The sequence below is a fragment of the Pleurodeles waltl genome, chromosome 7, assembly GCF_031143425.1.
Source record: "Pleurodeles waltl isolate 20211129_DDA chromosome 7, aPleWal1.hap1.20221129, whole genome shotgun sequence".
Classification (NCBI taxonomy): domain Eukaryota; kingdom Metazoa; phylum Chordata; class Amphibia; order Caudata; family Salamandridae; genus Pleurodeles; species Pleurodeles waltl.
In genome coordinates this window covers 456,857,042-456,879,435 of record NC_090446.1, presented here as the reverse complement: position 1 = coordinate 456,879,435, position 22,394 = coordinate 456,857,042, and the positions used below count along the sequence as shown (strand labels likewise).

The 22,394-nt window shown below is 46.7% G+C and overlaps 1 protein-coding gene across 1 annotated transcript in view; it reads left to right on the top strand.

Annotated features, from left to right (window-relative positions):
* Positions 1–22,394, top strand: part of LOC138246890 (sulfotransferase 1 family member D1-like) — a 393,773-nt gene that overhangs the window by 131,764 nt on the left and 239,615 nt on the right. The window contains exon 2 of the mRNA XM_069201640.1: positions 1,195–1,320. Coding sequence (XP_069057741.1) covers positions 1,195–1,320 — 126 coding nt within the window. The remainder of the gene's footprint in view (positions 1–1,194; positions 1,321–22,394) is intronic.

Sequence of the window (22,394 nt, the reverse complement as noted above, 5' to 3'; positions counted from 1 at the left end):
AAAGTTCTTCCTATGAGAAAGGAAGATAGCCAGGAGAGCGCTAGGCCTCCCACGCCTGCCTTGGAGAGTCTGTCACAGAGGAGAATGTGATCAACCGTATCGAAGGCTGCGCTAAGATCAAGAAGAATGATGGCAGCATGTCCTCCCTGGTCTAATAATTTCCGGGCAGATGGACCAGTTGCACAGTTCCCGGCAAGGACTGCATGGGAGGTAGAACTGGGAATGCGTATGAGGATGCCCAATGGAGGAGGTCATGCTCCCTGATCCGTACAGTCTCCTGTAATGCATGATTCAAACATGTACATTTCAATTACTTACATTGCACGTACATTATACTGACACTCTTACATGACCCTTCTAGACAGAGTAAATGTCCTCAGTGCACTGAGCAAACAGCCACATTTTTACACTTAGCATGGCACTGCCCACTGGTATGAGCATTTTGGGACCCAGTGATAGATTATTTATCTGACCACTGCCACATAATTATCCCATGAGACCCTCTGGTATGTTTACTGGGAGACATTAAGCCACACAAGGGCAGGAAAATGATGTATGAGTTCACTCAACTGACATTATTAGCCAGACGAAGAGTGGCTTTTACATGGCTATGCCTGTTGGGCCCCAGTATGGATGGATGAAAAAAGGATGTCACAGAATGGATGGTAGCAGAAGAAATTTGATTGAGAAAATGTAGAGATGATGATAAGGCAGCTGAGGATCTTCAAAAATGGGTGGCTTTGCTACAGTAAATTAAAGGCAGGGACGGCGTAGAGTTGGAGGGTGAGATGGATGAGAAAGGGTAATGCTATGGAGGGAAAGACTGAAAATGTTCCATCAAGATGGTTACTGTAAGGAATAATTCTACTGCTGAATGTAGAAGGTACTTCATCGCATCATTCAACATGAAATTACTAAAAACATGAGTACGTATCTGATGACCCCGCAAGGGCAGCTGAATTGTAATAGCGGTGGTTGTTTTTTTTCTTTCTTGTGTTTTACCGTTACCAACATAAACTAAATGTTATAGGATAATCTTGATTTTCAAGAAATTAAACTAATAAAAAGAATATTTAAAAAATGTAATAACATAAAGTATCTTCCTGGGGCTGAAGATTCATTTGAGGCATTTTTGCCTGCAGTGTATGTTTTTATTTTTTATTATCTCTGATGTTTGTTTGGCTTCTTTACAAGGGACCACCTGGATGAGTGAAATAGTGGATTTCATTGTCAACAATGGTGATGTCGAAAAAACTAAGCGCGATGTAATTCAAAACCGAGTCCCATTCCTGGAGTTTGCCATCCCAATTACAACATCAGGTACCTCTCCTTCACTACCATAAATCCCCACCTTTAGTAGTACACTTCAGGACCACTACCTTGGGGCAAAGTTGCGTTTTGCTGGCATTTTTTTAAATGTTTCTTTATATCCATGCGAGTACCAGGCAGCTCAGCCAGACCCCTCCTTCATTTTAATATGCATGACATCCATTGCTCTAGCTCAAACTCGAGCTGCTGAAGATTGTGGTTATATTTTGCATATGTACACAAATAGGTTAAACTATACTGGTCAAAAAGGATTGTATATCTCAGAGGAGCACTTTGACCCGGCATTCCAGTGTTTACTAGGATTTCTGACGCAGGTACTGCTGAAGTGGCACTTAAATTGTTTCTTTTTGCATTAACCGTGTTTTAAATATAAAACCCTTGCTTCTTGCTAAACCTCAAATATAAATAAGTAGTTGTTAGTGTTCAGAACTTAAGAGATGTAGGGCCTAGGTTACGAGGCCTGTGGCACAGGGCGGCACAGCAAGTGTCTTGCTGCCCTGAGCCACCAGCACCAACTTGCTTCCTAGCGCCAAAGTAGGCACCCTTGCACCAAGGATGATTGTTTTTGTGCAGGAAGGGACACCTTTATGCACAAACACAATCACTAGAGGTGCAGAATGCAGCACACTTAGAAAGAGGAAAAAACAGAGAAATAAAAATGTTTCTCCCCGTTGCTCATTCTTACTCTACCCCTGAGGTGACGTAGGAATCTAACGCATACCCAGACTTGTACATCTAGGAATATGTCAGATTTCTTTGGGTTCCATGGGTGTTGTATGGGAACACCCCAAGGGACACTCATGGAAAGCCCCTTTCACACAGTGTTATGTGTGAAAGGGTCCATATTTACAAGGCCATGAAAAGCCATGCAAGGTGTTTTTGGTGGCCTTGTAAAAACGGACTGGCACACTGCACCACCAGAGCATCAAAACAAAGGATACTCCGGTGGCACAGGGTGCCACTAGGGCCTCGTAAATGAAGCCCAAAATATGTCGACTTCCCTCTTTACATCATTAATTTTCTGAGGCCCTCATTTACAAGGGCATTGCGCCTCCAGAACGTCACTTTTACTGACGTTCCGGTGGCACAGTGCCCTGCCCCATATTCACAAAGCGGTGTTAAGCCACTTTTGAGGCTTAACAATGCTTTGTAAATACGGCCCCTTTATAAAGGGGCATGCAATGGTGTTGCTTTGGGCGTTCCACTGTAACATCCATTGCATTTTGACACTGCCCCAGATTTACAAGGATTCGTAAACCTGAGGCACAACCAAAAACTAATGCTACCCCAGGGGTGGCATTAAAATGGTGCAACTAGGAGAAATACTTTTATTTCTCCTCGTCTTTGCTTTTCCTATGTGTGCTGCATTCTGTAGGAAGAGCAAAACACCCTTAATGATTGTTTATGTGCAGGAAGTTGTCCCTTACTGCACATAACCAATCATTAAATAGTGACGATTTGCCACTCATGTGCGCTGCATTGTGCAGCACACATAGGACTACCAAATCGCCATTATTGATTGTTTATGTGCAGTAAGGGACAACTTCCTGCACATAAACAATCATTCCCTGCAACGCAGGCACCCTTGCACCATGGTGCAAGGGTGCCTGCATTGGCACTAGGCAGCTAATTTTAGCACCAGCGCTAGGGAAAACACTGGGGTGCGCCATATTGTATTAAATACGGCGCATCCCTGCATTTCTGACGTGACACAGAATGGTGCTGCCAAATTTGGCACAGTTCTGCGCTACCCCACTTCTTAGTAAATGAGGCCCTGAGTTTCTTCATAAAGCCTTTTGCTGAACTGTAGGAGCCATTGGCACTTCCTGATTATAAGGACTTTTTGTAGTTTTCATGCAGTTTGCTAGGGGCTTTTTTTATGAATCTTGAATACTTCTGGAAACTTCAGAAGCCTTTTTATCACCCCCACCCATAGAAATACATGGTTAGGAGTTTGCAAGACAAGATACCCAAACATCCACTGGCATTTTAGGCCATAATTCAGTAGTTCAAGGCCAAGACATCTGTGAATGTATTCACCTCTCTATCACTACTTTCTAAGGGAGGAATCAATTCATCCATCCATGCAACCCTTTCTATCTATGCAAGGTTCATTATCTATCTATCCATCTATCTATCTATCTATCTATCTATCTATCTATCTATCTATCTATCTATCTATCTATCTATCTAAAGATTTACAATAACTTTACAAAAGAAGTATTAGCAAAGGTAAGAGGCTGGCCAGTGATTACATTTTTAGGCTTGGTGTTAGCTGAGACTTTTTAATTTTACTAAAATGATGTGTATAACATAGTTAGCTATAGGGGTTTTCAGCCTGACAATCCATTAGTCCGTTGTTGTATCATTCCCATTTTTCTTCTACCTACTCCAGCATGCATCATGGGGCAATGGGTCAGCCTATGTCAGCCACTGGCTAGCTTCATTGTGAGTTACGGCATGAGGCCCTTTCACAACGCACATCCACACACAAAGTAGTTCCCTTCAGTGCCAGGGACTACTATGGTAATGTTCGCTTGTTTTAAGACCAGAAAATAATTTTGCCTTCAACTAATGTTTACTTCAAATTGATGAGACCCTGGCATATTCCCCAACAATAAAGATTTGCAGCAACCATGAGAGAGCAAAATAAGAATAAGAATTGCCAAAGCCAAAAGCCTTGTGGTGAACGCCTTGAATGTGAAGGAGTCTTGACTATCGTATGAAAATTTGTTAATTTATTATGTACATTGCTTAGTTATGATAATTTTGTAATTTGCATTTAAGGTGCAGGTTGCTGCATTTGTAGGGTATAGGGTGTGAAGGTAATGCAATAATTGTTAATTATTTATAAATTATTAATTAGTTAAATGCTAATTAACTTTGTAAAGTGTGTAATTATAATTTTGTTCATTTACATTTTGAGAACAGGTTGTAATTAATTAATTATAAATTATTTATTTATAATGAATTAATTGTTAGTTTATTATGTAAATTTTGTAAATGTTATGTTTTTTAAAACTTAGATATATGTTTAATGTGTGACTATTGTGGGAGAATTTAATGAAATAATTATTGTATAACTTTTTTTCTTATAGTAATTATTTAATCAGTGTATTATATATTTTAATTATTTATTTGTTTTTAATAAATATATTAAATTTTATGTTAATAGTTTTATAATTTTATGGAATTAATACTTGTATTAAAATAAGGTATGTGTTTTAAGTGTAGTACTTTCGCTACTGCTGCACAGACTGGAGTGGAATTAGTTCATTTTTCCCCTCATGAGTCCAACCCTTTCCCTATTGTTGCACTGACTGGAGTGGGAATAGTAAATTTCACCATTCCAAAGTCCAGCGCTTTCCTTGCTGTTGCACAGACTGGAGTGGAAATATTAAATTGTACCCCACCTGAGTCCAACGCTTTCCCTACTGGAATGGGAACAATATAGGTATTATTCCTGGAGATGTATAGTTTTTTTGTATTGTTTAAAATTACATTATTATGAATATGTTTCTGTGTAAATTATTTTTTTAATTAGTAATGTTTGTAATATATAATATATTGTTAGTAAAATGTATATATCTTAGTTTTTATGTGTAGTCAAATTGGTATGTTTGTTGAATTATCTCTAAATTATTTGTTACGGCTTTTAATTTATTATCTATCTATATATATATATATATATATATATATATATATATATATATATATATATACTTGTTATAGCATTACATTTTAAAAATATATTAAAGTATAATATAAATTAAAAAAATACTTTAAAAATTGTTTTACATTATGGGCCTCATTACGAGTTTGGCAGTCTGACGGTAAGACCGCCATGTTGGCGAATATTCAGACTGCTGTATTATTAGTTTGGCCTAAACCCAGCCAAAATTCCGACACTCCCAGGACTATGGAGGGTGGGAAAGAGGCAGTTCCACCACCCGCACAGCTAGCCCATCAAACATCCTTCGAACCATCCACAAATCACGGTAGCAGTTCTCCCATGGCGGAAAACCAATGGAGGTGCGAACCGCGGCAGTCGGTGGTGTACACAGTAATACATTATACTACACTGCATAGTTTGAATTCTAAACATTTGACACACATCCACACACCAGACACACTTAAAAACTACACTTTTAAACTCACCCCTTCACACCGCACAATCGTTTGCATAACAAATGCTATACACAGGAAGATAGAGGCCACACACAGAAATTAGGAGCCAGAGAATAAGCATTCCTCAGCACTCCAAATACCACTCATCCCACACCTGCACATCATACATATCACAACAGGTTTTTTGCCACACATCAGACAACACCCGTAGGCTATTCATAACACAGGACCCACACCTCATCACCCTTTTTTTTCCTCACTTTTTTGTGTTGTCCACCACTACCATCTCCGAACAGAAACATCTCTGCTTCACAGAGGATGACTTGAGGGTAATGGTGAATGAAATCATCAGAGCAGAGCCACACCTATTTAGAGCCCAAGTCCAACAAACCTCTATTGCCAGGAAAATGGATTTGTGGCAAAAAATAGTCGACAGGGTAAAATCTGTAGGCAGCTATTCACTTCAAGGAATGACATCAGGAAGAGGTGGAACGGCCTCATGGGGAAGGTATGTTCCATGGCAACCAGGCACGAGCTGGTAGTCCTTAAGGCTGGCGGTGGGCCGCTACCTTCTTCCCAAATGTTCACATCAGTGCAGGAGAAGGTCTTGGACAACCTGCATCCTGAGGGCTTGAAAGGAATACCTGGGGGAGTGGAGTCTGAGAAGTCACAACACTGAAAATGTCACCCTAAAGTTCTGTCTTGCATGCTCACTGATCACCTTTTGACATCTTATCAGCCAATACACTCACCACCCCTGTGCCCAACTGTACAAATACCCCTCTCTGGCATACCACATGTCAACTAAACTCACCTGGGGGGACAGTGTCTGTGTATGGCGTGGGTAGTACAGGGATTGACAGCACTACAAAACTACAAATCCCAACAGGCATTGTTCTATCATTAAGAAAACCAAAACAGAGTACCATAATGAAAATAGCCTTGCATGTCAGCTACACAATCAACTAAACACACCTGAATGATCCACAATTTTACAGTCAAGGGCAATAAAAGCAATGCTATGGGCATCTGCCAGTATAATACCACCAACACACAGGAACAGCTGTGTCCTCTGCTAAATTGGCTTTTTTACCTCCCATCACCCATTGAAAGATCCTCACCTGGGGGAACACACATAACGGTAGTGTGCTGTAGTAGGTGGAACCTGATATATATGGCCAGGTACAATGGTTACTCCTAAGCTGATGGACAGGCCAGTTTCCACTTTACATTCTGCAGCTGTCTGGTGACTCAATACTGAACTACTGCTAACTGAGAGGTAACATGAACAATACAAAGCTACACAGCAGACAAGATGTGAGTCTATCAACAGACATCCAACTGCCAAGCTAATCTGATATTCTGTAGCAAGGTGATTGATAAAGGAATTCCCTGCATCCCATATAGCTGTACACCGGATTTGAAAGCAGTTGTCACTGTCATATCAGGAGAGCAAGCAAGGCCTTTCTGTACATGGCTCAAAGCATATCTACCTGTCAAAGTTTGATACCACATGTTCCATTACAATCTGTACCAGCCTGTTCCAGTTCTTTAACAGATCACCTACCCATTGTGACCATGGAAAGGACACCTAATACAGCCACTTACCCCCTAGATGAAGTCCTCAGTGAGGACAACACCCCTGGATGTGACAACATTGAGACCGACTATGGCCCATATGGCACACCTGGTCAGCCTACAACTGTCAGCCCACCCTGCCTACATCAACCCCTCTCAGCCCTGTTGCAACTACATCCCCAGCAACCATTCATCACAAAATCTGTGTTCAAATGACAGTTACAACCATTATGTGCCCCCCAGTACAGGTACTCGGTCACCACTAGAAAACCCTGGCAATGAAGGACCTGGCACCAGTGGGAGTGGGCTGACTGTGCCAAGGGCACATGTAAATGGGGGTAGGGTGGGTGGAAGGGATAGTGTTGGGCAATGGATTGAGGATCCTAGGGATACAACTGGCCAGGACAGCATCTCCCAAGTCTTGGGAGCCTACCAACAGCCCCAAGTGGTAATGGGCCATGATGGGGAGAAAAAGCAGCTGAAGAGGGGCAATCACCAGGAAGTCATTCAAAAGTGGAAGGCACACAATGCCAACATGGCCTCCCTAACAGGGGTGCTGAGAGACATTATTACCGCCCGAGTAGGTTATGTTCACAACAGCAGACCCCTTCCATTGGCCATGTAACATAATCCCCTTCCACACATGCCTCAGACACCCCAGCCCCTGTAGCTCGAGAACCCCCGCAACAAACAAGGACATCCACCAAAACATCCAGGAGGAGCAGATGCCAAGACTTCAGCAACTGCCAGGAAGTGATCCTCTACTCATTGGTTTTCTCTGTGTGTCACAGATACACCCTGTTGACTGTTTTACAATCACTCTCCATTTTTCAGTGGCAGAAGGACACTGGACTTGAGACTCCAAATGTGGTAGAAGCTACCCTGATGATTACTTCCACCATGACTGAACCCTTCACTCTTTGCACTTTATGATTTGAACTCATTCCTTTTATTTTCCTGTGCACTTGTAAACACATCAAGTTTGAGAGTCATTTTTCAGCTATATTGAACAGCTAACTGAGATTTGTTGCTTGCACATTATATTCACATAAATACCGAGGCGGTCATTATGCCGGCATGGCGGGCCGAACCGCCACATAATGAACAGGTTATTTCAATTGCCAGGTAGCCTAGCGGCGGGATGAAACACCATCCGCCAGGGTAGCTGCGCAACCCTGCGGATAATGTTTCATATGCCGCCAGCCTTTTCCCGCCAGGAAAAGGCTGTCGGAGGGGGTGCCCCGGGGCACCCCTGTGGGCCCCTGCACTGCCCATGCACTTTGCATGGGCAGTGCAGGGGCCCCCGTGCAGGCCCCCATCGCGCATATCACTGTCCAATTTTCGGGCAGTGACATGCACGACAGGTGCTGCTGCTAATGGAGCCGCCCTCAATGTTACGGCTGTGTTCCCCGCCAGGCCGGCAGGCGGAGACACTGTCTCCGCCTGCCGGCCTGGCAGGGAAAACATTATACAGCCGACGGATTTTCCAGGGGGCTGGCGGTCGATGAAAAGACCGCCAGCCTGAACACGGCGGGAAATCCCGTTGTGTTCAAAATGAGGGCCCAAATCTGTTAAGTCTCATCTCACAAGTACTGTTGAATCGGGGTCAGATATATCTACAATTATACAAATGGACACACTCCTATTCCCATTTATTGCACTTTCCTGCACATAGCTTGACAACATGCCAAATATCACACAGTGCAGTACAGCTTCACCATTTAATGCTTCAGCATAGGTGTGAATAATAAGCACCCCACAGACTAATGAAGTTAGGGACGTCAATCTTTGTCTATCCAAATAGGCAAACAGATTGGTTTAATGTGTCATCAGCTAAAGCCTCATCACATACCCATACCATACCTCCCAAATGACCATAACACTTAATACAGACAGAGGTCAGTACAACTGTCTCCAGTCATGGAACCTTCCACTTACCATGGTCAGGTATATGTAGACATGCTACTCACCTATGTCAGTCTTGACACACATGCACAGTGGCCTGCAGTGGGGAAACACAGTGATAGCTACATACAAGTAAAACAAATAGTATCATTATCAAACCAATGAGAAGGATGAGGTTATGGATATCACAGGATGACGTGTCAGAGACCCAAGACCACACATATGACACCAGTGGACCCAAATACCATGGCACACAGGTCTATTGTGTGGAACAGTACTCTACCATCCCACTGTTCTGAGAGTCTACACATGGAACTCCGACACCACCAATATGATGCCATACAGTACCTGTATCTATCCATGTTCACTTCACATGTCAGACCTGTAAATCCCACCTGCCTGTGACACAATTCAGAATTGGTGACATGGGGATGACCTTGTGAAGAAATCTGCAAAGTAAAAATGTAATACAAAAGGTATAGGCAGGTAATGGTAATGAAGACCTATAAAGACATGTCCTAAATACAATATTAACACTGATTGTGCAGTGTGACAAACATTAACAAAGGAGATCATCACCATAGTCACAACTCCATGTACAATTTTGCATGCACATCTGAGCTATGTATTGCTAAGCAACTAATGAGCTGTCTGATGGTCATACAAAGACCCTTCTCAAACATCGTTAAGCCACTGAGTAACCCATTGTGTTAAGTATTTTACAGAACAGCACATAACTACAGTCAGTTGAAGTACTGATTTGTGAGATCTGTCCTGCTGTCTCCACCTTCATCCTCATCCCAGTCATCCTCACTTGGCATTTCTGCATTCTCACCTGCTGGAACTGCTGGCTCTCCTCATCTGGTATATGTGGGATCTGACATCTCAGGGTGTAGAACATGCATCAGCAACAATGACTTGACACACTTTGGCGGGTGAGTAGAGGAGTGCTCCACAAGACTTATCAATGCAATGAAATCTAGCCTTTAGTAGCCCAAATGTCCGCTCCACAACATGCCTTGTCCTTCAGTGGGCCTCATTGAAGTGAACTTCTCCTAGTGTGTTTGGGGACTTCACTAGTGTCAACAACCAGGGACGGTTTGGGTAGACAGAATCCCCTGTAGGGAATTGTTACATGTGTGCATATGTAAATCTTGGACATCCTTACATTTGGCACCAGACATAAGATAATGACTGTTATACTTGGCATCCTTGCCGTGGTCTCACCTAACTTTTTGCCTCTGTTTCCCAGGTTGCTTATGTACGCTGTACTCTGTTTGCTGTTTTGGTTACTCTGGGCACTTTACCACTGCTATTCAGTGCTAAAGTGCAAGTGCTCCTATGCAAAATGTATGTGTAATTGACTTGCCATGCTTGGCATATTTGATTTACTAGTAAGTCCCTTTTACAGTGCACTAGAAGTGCTCAGGGCCTGTAAATCAAATGCTACTAGTGGGCCTGCAGCACTGGCTGTACCACCCACATAAGTAGCCCTGTAAACAAGGCTCAGACCTGCCTCTGCAGTGTCTGTGTGTGCAGTTTTAAACTGCCAATTCGACTTGACAAGTGTATCCACTTGCCAAGCCCAAACCTTCCCTTTTTATGCAAGTAAGGCACCCCTAAGGTAGGCCATAGGTAGCCCCATTGGCAGGGTGCAGTGCATGTCAAAGATGGGACATGTACTCATGTGTTTTACATGTCCTGACAGTGAAATACTGCCAAATTTGTTTTTCACTGTTGAAAGGACTATCTCTCTCATAGATTAACATGGGGGCTGCCTTTAAATATTATTAAAGTGCAGATTCCCTTTGGGAGCAGATAGAAATCTGGAGTTTAGGGTCTCTGAACTCACAATTTAAAAATACATCGTTTAGTAAAGTTTATTTTTAGATTGTGTGTTTGAAAATGCCACTTTTAGAAAGTAGGCATTTTCTTGCTTAAACCATTCTGTGACTCTGCTTGTTTGTGGATACCCTGTCTGGATAAGTTTGACAGTTGGGCTGTTTGCACCTCTCTCTAGACAGTGACACAAAGGGGGGAGCTGTAGCTTGAATGTGCTAGGAGGGAGGGGAGGAGTGGTCACTCAGACCTGAAAGGGCTGTGTCTGCCCTCACACAAAGCAGTATTCAACCCCCTGGTGTGTGTCTGGGGCCCGGCCTGGGCAAGGCAGGATCTTGAAAACAAAAGAGACTTCTCTTTGAAGTAGGCCTACTTCAAAGACAGAAAGTTGTATAAGAAGAGCCTCCAAAACCCCTGAAGATTAGATCACTTCTGGAATCAAGAGGAACCTCTGCCAAGGTGAAGAGCTGAGAAGTGCTGCTCTTGCCTGTGACTGTGCTTTGTTGCGCTATCCTGCAGTTGCTGCTTCTGCCTGTGAAAGGGGACAAAGGTTGGACTTTGTTGTGCATTCCTGCTTGAGAAGAATCCAAGGGCTTGAACTGAGCTTGCCTTTTGTTGTTGAAGTCTCAGGGCCATCAAAGACTTCCCCTGCCAGCACCTGGACTCTCTGCTGAGACTCCTGCCCTGCCAAGTAGTCCCTATCCAGTTCTTGGGTCCTTGAAAGTTGAAGCTGGCAGACAAAGACTGAAAATCCATGCACAGACCGCCGTGCGGGGAAACTTTCGACGCACCTTCTGTGACGCGGCTGATAAACGATGCGCCGCCGGCTTCACAGCTGAAATCAATGCTCCATCTGCATCACAGCTGGAGGATTGACACAACACGGCTGGAGAAATGATGGGCAATACCTGCTAACGGAGACTGATAACAACGCAAACCCCATGCAGCGCATTTTTGTGATACCGTTCGACCGGATTTTCAAATCAACACCACTGGGCTCGGAAAAACAATGCAAAGCATGCCTGGACCCGAGGTGCCTGTCTTGATCGACGCATTGCTCTCTTGTGGGAGAGAAGAAACGACGCACGCCGACCCGACCGGAGGAGGAACGACGCACGGTCTCACTTGCGAGTGAGAAATCGACGCATCGTTGGCCTTTTTCGACATACACTGGCCCATGCGGCTTTATTTTGACGCTACCCAGGTACTTTTGAGCGCTAACCGTGTTGTCCCTGTTTTCTAAGGATTAAGACTCTTAGGCCCTCATTCCGACCGCCAGGGCCGGGGATGACGGAAGCACCGCCAACAGGCTGGCGGTGCTTCCCTGCCCATTCTGACCGCGGCAGTAAAGCCGCGGTCAGAAAACCGGGTCCGGTGGTTTCCCGCCGGATTTCCCCCGGCTGGGCGAATCCGCCATGGCGGCGCTGGGGATTCTGACCCCCTTCCCGCCAGCCTGTTTCTGGCGGTTTTTACCGCCAGGAACAGGATGGCGGGAACGGGTGTCTAGGGGCCCCTGGGATGGGCAGTGCAGGGGCCCCCTAACAGGGCCCCAGCCTGCTTTTCACTGTCTGCTATGCAACTGCACCCGTCGCACACCTGCAACACCGCCGGCTCCATTCGGTCTTTTGACCGCGGAGCGGCCATATGGCGGTTACCGCATGGCGGGCGCGGCGGTTAGAATGAGGGCCTTATTGTTTGAAAATTCATAACTTGACTTGTGTATGTTGGGTTTTTGTTGTTTTGTTTAGATAAATATTCCCTATTTTTCTAAACCTCTGTTGTGTCATTTTGTAGTGTTTTCACTGAATTACTGTGTGTGTTGGTACAAATACTTTACACATTGCTTCTGAAGTTAAGCCTGCCTGCTCGTGCCCAGCTACCAAGGGGGAGAGCGGGGGTTAACCAAGGGTGATTCTCCTTTACTCTCACTAGAGTGAGGGTCCTTGCTTGGACAAGGAGTAACCTGACTGCCAACCAAAGACCCCATTTCTAACATTGGTAAGCAGTGGTGAGGATTGGACTTGTATTTGTACTTGACATACAGTGATTAAGTGTACACTACTGTTTTCAGTGCAGACCGTTACGTGACCACAAACAGCTTGTTTTGCTTTTTCTCTTTTGGATTGTTTTTTTTTCCTACTTCCATATTTTTGCTGATCTTTGATTGACTTTTCAACTTCATTGGGAACTCATTTTTCTGCCTTTGGAACTTTGCACTTTTAACTCTTCATCATGTCTCAATTTGGAGATGCATCAGCTGGAACTGCTTTTGATCTAGGGAAACTGGAGAGCTATACAGTTGCCCAGTTGAGGCAGTTCTGCAAAACCCTTGCTTGTCCCATTAAGAGCTCCACGAGGGAGGAGGAGCTGCAGAAGGCACTGAGGGCCTGGGTAACAGCCAAGGAAGCTGAGGGGCACACAGAGTGGGAGGAGGAGGATGAGGAGGAGGAAGAACAATCCATTCACAATGGTATAGTGGGTGGGCCTGTTATGTCCAGGGAGAGAGTTTGCAGGGCAGGTAGCAGTGTGTATTCCAAGGGTCTGACCCCTGAAGAGTTACAGGACAGACAGGCAGAGAGGGTTCACCAGTTGGTGTTGGAAAATCTTAGGATGCAAAGGGAGATGGAAGAAAGGAGGATGGCCATAGAGGAGAAGAAGAAGATACTACTGCCTCATGAGCTCTGCTTGAGGGAGCTAGATCAGAGGAGCCAGTCTAGTAGGGATGGTGGAAGCAATATCACAGTGCAGCCTGAGAGGAGGGTGCATATTCCTAAAGACCTTGTGACGGATTATAAAAGGAAGGATGACGTTTTCTTGTGGTTCAAGGGGCATGAGTCTGCTTTCCATATGAATCTGGTCCTGAAGCTCATTGGGGGGTGGGTCTGTGGAAGCACTTTGAGGTGGAGAGGAGGGATACTCTGACATCCTTAGGGGATCCTCAGGGGCTCACCTACTCTATCATGAAGGATGCTCTGCACACAAGGTATGGTCTCACCCCAGAGCAGTATAAGGACAAGTTTAGGTCCTATAAGAGGAGAAAGGAATCCCAAACATGGTTGGACTGTGTTGATTCTTTTTGCAGGTCACTGGATGGTTGGGTGAAGGGCAGTAAGGTGACAATGTATGAGGGGCTTTACAATTTCATTGCTTGAAAGCACTTGTACAGTTTATGTTTTCCAGAGCTGCGCCAGCACCTAATTGACAGCAAGCTGACTGACCCCAGGAAGCTTGCGCAGGAAGTGGACCGCTGGGAGAACACCAGGGCCCAAAAGAGGTATGAGGGAGACCACACCAAAGGTGGGCAGGGTCCCTCTCAGAAGAAAGTGGGGTAAGGGTAAACAGGGGTAGTTCTCTAAAGGGCTCCAACCTAGTTCACAGGGTAAGGATTCCCAGCCCCCCAGTGAACAGATCCATGGTTCTTCAAAGGTAAACCTGCGGAAGGAGGTCCCCCACGTAAGTGTTATGCATGTGACCAACTGGGTCATTTGAAGGGGGGACCCCCAAATGCCCCAAGAGTACACCGGCACCCACTGGTGCACAGTCCCAGGGCTTGGCTAGCGTATCGCTTGGGGAGGAGTTGGTCCCAGGTGGGTGGGAGCCAGCTGAGCTGAACTTTGTCTCACTAGGGGACAGCGAGATGGTCCAGAGAACCCTAATGCCTGAGAACACTAAAAAGTACAGGCAGGGGGTGACCATTAATGAGCAGAGGGTGGAGGATCTGAAAGACACAGGAGCCAGTGTGACTACAGTGAGGAGACACCTGGTGTTTGAAGAACAGATAGATCCCTGAATACTTCACCAGGTAGTTGCAGTGGACAACTCGGAGCGCCTGTGCAGAGTGGCACAGGATCCCTTTGAATGGGTGGGTCTCCGGTTCCTTGAAGGTAGCTGTGACTCCAACCATGCCTGTGGATTGCTTGCTTGGCAATGACCTAGAGGATTCCCCTTGGAAGGAGGTGGAACACAGGTCACACTTGGAGATGTTCGGTCTGCCTGAGTGGGTATGTGTATCCACCAGGTCAATGGGAGCCTGTCAGGGTGGTCAGGAGTCCCTGGTGCCTGAAACAGTGGCCCAGGGGACCGCCAAAAATAGGAAGGGTAGGGGGCGTGGGAAACCGGCCCCAGACGTTCACACGGTCCGGTAGGAGGCAGAGCCTGAGGATGATGCCCCAGAGCCTACAGGGGAACAGATGGCTGAGCTGGGGGAGGTCCCTGAGCTGTCAAAGTGGCAGCAGGAAGGGGGACCCACCAGGGAGGCGTTCTGTGGGCACAGAAAACATGCCCTACCCTAGTGGGTCTGCAGCAGGCTGCAGACCAGGCAGCTGGCAAGGAGCCAGGATCCCACCTGATTTATTGGGAGGACGGACTCCTGTATAGTGAGCCTAAGGTTGCTGAGCCTTGGTCAGCGTGTGTGCTGGTGGTACCCCAGTCCTTCAGAGCCTTCCCACTGAGTCTGGCTCATGATGTTGCTTTAGTTGGTCATTTGGGGCAGGACAAGAACTTTGAGCGTCTTGTCACCCACTTTTATTGGCCCTTAATGCGCAGGCACTTGGATGCTCATTGCAGGTCTTGCCAAACTTGTCAGGCAAGTGGCAAGAGTGGGGGGAAATGTAAGGCTCCCCTCCAACCTTTTCCAGTGGTTAGTACCCCCTTTGAAAGGGTCAGTATTGACATTGTGGGGCCTCTGGATCCCAAGACAGCCATGGGCAATAGGTTCATCCTGGCCTTGGTCGACCATGCCAACCGGTACCCAGAAGCCATTCCTCTGAGGTCAATCACTTTCCCTGTGGTGGTTCATGCATTGATGGTGGTTTTTACCTGCATGGGGTTTCCCAAGGAAGTGGTATCTGATAGGGGTACCAACTTCATATCTACTTATATGAAGTCTCTGTGGCAGGAGTGTGGTATAACGTATAAGTTCACCACTCCTTACCACCCCCAAAGCAATGGTCTGGTTGAAAGGTTCAACTGCTCCTTAAAATACATGATCATGGGCCTGTCAGAGCCCTTAAAGCAGAAGTGGGACGTCCTCTTTCCATGCCTTCAGTTCGCCTACAGGGAGGTGCCTCAAAAAGGCTTGGATTTAGTACTTTTGAGTTACTGTATGGCCACCCTGTCAGGGGTCTGGTGAAGGAAGGCTTGGAGTAAGCCCCCAGTAAACCTCCCCAGGATGTATTTAGCTACATGCTGGCCTTCAGAAACCAGACTACCCGCTTCAGAGCTCTTGCACAAGAGAACCTGGAAGCAAGTCAGGCAGACATGAAACGGAGGTATGACCAGAATGCCACTCTGGTCGAGTTTCAGCCTGGGCAAAAAGTGTGGGTGATGGCACCAGTGGAGCCTAGGGTGACCCAAGACAAATGGACTGGGCCATTTGAGGTGGTGAAGTGCAAGAGTGACCTACCTGGTGGCCTACCTGGTGGACTTGAGGACTCCCAGGAACCCCTTAAGGGTCCTACATGTGAACCGTCTCAAGCCACAATTTGAGCGGACTGAATCGTCCATGCTCTTAGCAACACATGATGGGGTGGAGGAAGAGAGTGAGCCTCTTCCTGACCTCCTCCCTGCTGGAGAAAAGGATGGGTCTGTGGAGGGAGTGAACCTCTCCCCCTCCCTGAGCTCAGAACAGCAGAGGGACTGTCGCCAGGTATTGGGTCAGTTTGCCTCCCTGTTCTCCCTAATCCTGGGGGGCACACAGTTGTGTACACATGATGTGGACACTGGGGACAGTCCACCCATTAAACAGAAGGTTTACAGGGTGACTGATAAGGTCAGGGCTAGCATCAGAGATGAGGTGTCTAAGATGTTAGCCCTAGGGGTGATTTAATTTTCTAGCAGTCCTTGGGCCAGCCCTGTGGTCATGGTCCCAAAGGCTGCTGCTCCTAGTGCCACCCCAGAACTACAGTTCTGTGTGGACTACCGGGGTCTTAATGCGGTCACTAAAAATGATGCGCACCCCATCCCCTGAGCTGATGAGCTCCTAGATTGGTTGGAAGCTGCCAAGTACCTCAGCACGTTTGATTTGACGTCTGGGTATTGGCAGATTGCCTTAACTGAGGAGGCCCAGGAGAGGTCAGCATTTTCAACCCCAGATGGACACTTTCAGTTTAAAGGGATGCCGTTTGAAATAAAAATGTCCCTGTCACATTCCAGAGATTGGTCAACCAGATCTTGACTGGACTGGATGACCTCAACGCAGCATACCTGGATGAAATTTCAGTGTTCAGTACCACTTGGGAGGAACACTTGAAGCACCTCTGCAGAGTGTTGGAGGCCCTGCAAAAGGCAGGCTTCACTATTAAGGCAAGCAAGTGCCAAATAGGGCAGGGTTCTGTGGTGTATTTGGGACACCGGGTGGGGAGTGGCCAGGTGGCACCCCTGCAGCCAAAGATTGACATTATTCTGGCTTGGGAGCCTCCCAAAACCCAGCCTGAGGTGAGAGCCTTTTTAGGCCTCACTGGCTGTTACAGGAGGTTTGTCAAGGGATAGGGCACCATTGTTGCCCCCTTGAGAGAGTTAACTTCCAAGAAGCCACCAAAGAAGGTGATCTGGACTGAGGCTTGCCAGACCGCTTTTGATGCCCTGAAGGCTGCCATCATCACAGCACCTGTGCTGAAGGCACCTGACTGTTCCAAGGAATTTGTTGTGCAAACAGACACCTCAGAGCATGGTATAGGAGCAGTACTCTCACAGCTTAATAAAGAGGGCCTAGATCAACCTTAGCCTTCATTAGCAGGAGTTTACATCCCAGGGAACGTAGGTGGAGTGCAATTGAGCGTGAAGCTTTTGCTGTGGTCTGGACACTGAAGAAGCTTAGACCCTACTTGTTTGGGACTCACTTCCGGGTTCAGACAGACCACAGACCGCTCAGATGGTTAATGCAGATGAGGGGTGAGAATCCAAAACTGTTGAGGTGGACCATTTCCCTACAGGGGATGGAGTTTACGGTGGAACACTGCCCTGGTACAGAACATGTCAATGCTGATGGTCTGTTCAGATTCTTCTGCCTTAGTGATGAGAACTCTCATGAGGTTGGATAGTTGCTCCCCACTTTCAGCTGGGGGTTCACATGTTAGACCTGGCATCCTTGGTGTGGTATCCTCTAACTTTTTGCCTCTGTTTCCCAGGTTGTTAATGTGTGCTGGACTCTGTTTTAGCTGTTTTTGTTACTCTGGACACCTTTCCACTGCTATCCCGTGCTAAAGTGCAAGTACTCCTATGTAAAATCTATGTGTAATTGACTTTCCATGATTGGCATATTTGATTTACTAGTAATTCCCTAGTACAGTGCATTAGAAGTCCCCAGGGCCTGTAAATCAAATGCTACTAGTGGGCCTGCAGCACTGGCCGTGCCACTCATATAAGTAGCCCTGCAAACAAGGCTCAGACCTGCCTCTGCAGTGTCTGTGTGTGCAGTTTTAAACTGCCAATTTGACTTGATAAGTGTACCCACTTGCCAAGCCCAAACCTTCCCTCTTTATGCAAGTAAGGCACCCCTAAGGTAGGCCCTAGGTAGCCCCATGGGCAGGGTGCAGTGTATGTCAAAGATGGGACATGTACTTCTGTGTTTTACATGTCCTGACAGTGAAATACTGTCAAATTCGTTTTTCACTTCTGCAAGGCCTATCTCTCTCATAGGTTAACATAGGAGCTGCCTTTAAATATTATTAAAGTGCATATTCCCTTTGGGAGCAGATAGAAATATGGGGTTTAGGGTCTCTGAACTCACAATTTGAAAATCCATCTTTTAGTAAAGTTTGTTTTTAGATTGTGTGTTTGAAAATGCCACTTTTAGAAAGTAGTCATTTTCTTGCTTAAACCATTCTGTGACTCTGCTTGTTTGTGGATTCCATGTCTCGGTCAGTTTGACAGTTGGGCTGTTTGCACCTCTCTAGACTGTGACACAAAGGGAGCTGGGGTGTAGCCTGCATATCCTGATGAGCCATCTGTGCTAGAAGGGAGGGGAGGAGTGGTCACTCACACCTGAAATGGCTGTGCCTGTCCTCACACATAGTAGTCTCCAACCCCCTGGTGTGTGTCTGGAGCCCAGCCTGGGCAAGGCAGGATCTTGAAAACAACAAAGACTTCTCTTTGAGGTAGGCCTACTTTAAAGGCAGAAAGTTTTATAAGAAAAGCCCCCAAAATCCCTGAAGATTAGATCACTTCTGGAATCAAGAGGAACCTCTGCCAAGGAGAAGAGCTGAGAAGTGCTGCCCCTGCCTGTGACTGTGCTTTGTTGGGCAGTTGCTGCTTCTGCCTGTGAGAGGCAACAAAGACTGGACTTTGTTGTGCATTCCTGCTTGAGAAGAATCTCCAAGGGCTTGAACTGAGCGTGCCTCCTGTTGTTGAAGTCTCAGGGCCATCAAAGACTTCCCCTGCCAGCACCTGGACTCTCTGCTGAGACTCCTGCTCTGCAAAGTGGTGCCCTATCCAGTTCTTGGGCCCTTGAAAGGTGAAGGTGGCAGACAAAGATTGGAAATCCAGGCACAGACCGCTGTGCTGGGAAATTTTCAGGATCAACACAACGCGACTGGAGAAACGACGTGCAACACCCGCTAATAGAGGCTGATAACAATGCAAACCCCATGCAGCTCGGTTTTGTGATACTGTGCGACTGGATTTTCAACACAACGCCGCTGGGTGTGGGAAAACAATGCAAAGCCTGCCTAGACTCGAGGTGCCTGTCCGGATCGACGCATCGCTTTCTTGCAGGAAAGAAACGACACACGCCGACCCGACAGGAGGAGGAACGACGCACTGTCTCACTTGCAAGTGAGAAATCGATGTGTTGCTGGCCTTTTTCGACACACACTCGCCCGTGCGGCTTTATTTTGACGCTACCCAGGTACTTTTGAGCGCTAACTGCATTCTCACTGTTTTCTAAGGATTATGGCGGTCATTCTGACCGCGGTGGTCGGCAGTCGCCGCCCGCCAAGCGGTTCCTGCCGAAAGACTGCGGCGGCCATTCCGGCTTTCCCGCTGGGCCGGCGGGCGACCGCCAGAAGACCGCCGGCCGGCCCAGCGGGAAAGCCCCTTCAACAATGAAGCCGGCTCGGAATGGAGCCGGCGGAGTTGCAGGGGTGCGACGGGTGCAGTGGCACCCGTTGCGATTTTCACTGTCTGCACAGCAGACAGTGAAAATCTTTGTGGGGCCCTGTTAGGGGGCCCCTGCACTGCCCATGCCAGTGGCATGGGCAGTGCAGGGGTCCCCAGGGGCCCCACGGCACCCGTTCCTGCCATCCTGGTTCTGGCGGTGGACACCGCCAGAAACAGGCTGGCGGGAAGGCGGTCGGAATCCCCATGGCGGTGCTGCAAGCAGCGCTGCCATGGCGGATTCCCTGGGCCAGCGGGAAACCGGCGGGAAACCGCCGGCTCCCCTTTTCTGACCGCGGCTTTACCGCCGCGGTCAGAATCGCCCAGGAAGCACCGCCAGCCTGTTGGCGGTGCTTCCGCCGCCCTCCGACATGGCGGTCATGGACCGCCAGCGTCAGAATGACCCCCTATGACTCTTATTCTTAACTTAACTTGTGTATGTTGGATTTTTGTCGTTTTGGTCTTGTTTTGTTTTGATAAATATTCCCTATTTTTCTAAACCTGTGTTGTGTCATTTGATAGTGTTTTCACTAAATTACTGTGTGTGTGTTAGTACAAATACTTTACACATTGCTTCTCCAGTTAAGCCTGCCTGCTTGTGCCTAGCTACCAAGAGGGTGAGCGGGGGTTAACCAAGAGTGATTCTCCTTTACCCTGAGTAGAGGGAGGGTCCTTATTTGGAGAGGGGGTAACCTGACTGCCAACCAAAGACCCCATATCTAACATCGACATACATCACATATATGACTTACCAACAAGCCAGGCCCTCTCTGTTTACTGTTGTGTCATCAGCAGTGGGACATTGCTATTCCACATGATGAATGCATCATGAACTGAACCCGGGTACTTTGCACATACTTGGAAATATAGAGGTCCGTCAAACAGACTACCAGGAAATTAATGGAGTGGAAGGTCTTCCTGTTCTGATACACCTCTTCATTGTCAATTGGGGAAACCAATGCTACATGGGTGCCATCAATGGCTCCCACCACATGTGGGATCTGTGCCAAAGCATAAAAATCAGCCTTCACGTGGGCCAAATCTTCCTGTTGTGGAAATCGGATGTAGCTGTCCAGGTGTTTCAAAAGTGCTGCGAGGACATCCTTCAAGACCAAACTGAACATAGGCTGTGAAATCCTCGCAGTTAGGGCCATGGTATTGGAAAGGAGCCTGTCCAGGAAATGCAGAACTGACATGACTTGTACAATGGGTGGAATGCTATTTGGATGATGAATGGCAGGCATCACATCTGGCTCCATCTGACTACAGAGATCCATGACTGTCTGCCTATCCAAGCAGTAGATCTGGGTGACACGTCAATCCTCCATGGTCTGCAGGTCTGCTAGTGGACGGTACACTGGAGTTTGTCTGACCCTTCTCATTCCAGGGTAACTAGATGAAGGAATATAAGAAGGAGTGTATCAGTCATTGTGTCCATTGTAAGTGTGAAAATACATATGTCTCACATGATGCTTGGACAATCCATATGAAATAGTAAAGACATGGTACACAGGACATACCTAGGGAAAGAATGGCTTATTGCTGCATTGTCATCCCCTTACCTCAATTATGACTTGGGAATTGAAATGCATGTCACTGTAAGTCTCAGTGATAATGACATTCTTCTCATGGTTTACATGTAATAGACACAAATACCATCTATCCAGTTGCCAGGAGGGTGCAGACCATGCCACTAATGATACATCACTCACATATCATGAATATTACATGTCTATAAATTCGGATTTTAAATTCATGGTTGCTCAAAGTCAGCACTGAAAGCTATGGTGTAGATATGTTTCTGATCTTGTGACGCATCTTTAATTGAACTTTTCCTTCCATCTAAGGACCTTAAAATGGCAGGTGCCTGACCTACTGTACTAGACATAAGGAATTGACCTACGGCCGCTGGCGGAAATCGTCATGGTGGTAGGCCGATACTACCGTAGTGGATATTGCCATTGGAGCACATTGCTACTGGCGGTCTTGGGCCAGTGGCGATCTCTGTCGGGGGTGATGGTTTTTTACGTGGCGGGCATGACCGCCATCTCATACTTCATCCCTCGCTTGACTCCTGATACTGCTGCCAGCAAGACCTCCATGACTTGAGCTGCAGTATATTGCCTCTGGGAGCCATCATGTCACGTCCTACAGGTGATGCGATAGGGCCCCTGCCTTCTCACCTGAAGAGCTGGATAAGCTGGTGGGGGAGGTTGTACCCCTGTATGGACAGCTCAATGGTGTACCAGAGGAGCAGGTAAGTGCACCATGTGCACAAATATTTCATTAGATCAACTATATTTTGTAATACAAAGCAAAGGCTAATGGGCAGTGTTTCTGATTGTGTCCTTAAAGTCTGTAGGGTGCCAAAGTTGTGATTGAACGGGATGAGTTCCTGGTCATTTACTTATGTTTGGTGACAGTTTGAGTCCTGAGACATTGTGGAGAGTGTTTGATGTATGTTCCCTGACCCACCCCGTGACTGTTGCACAATGTTAGTGGAGTTGGTGTAACAGATTCCT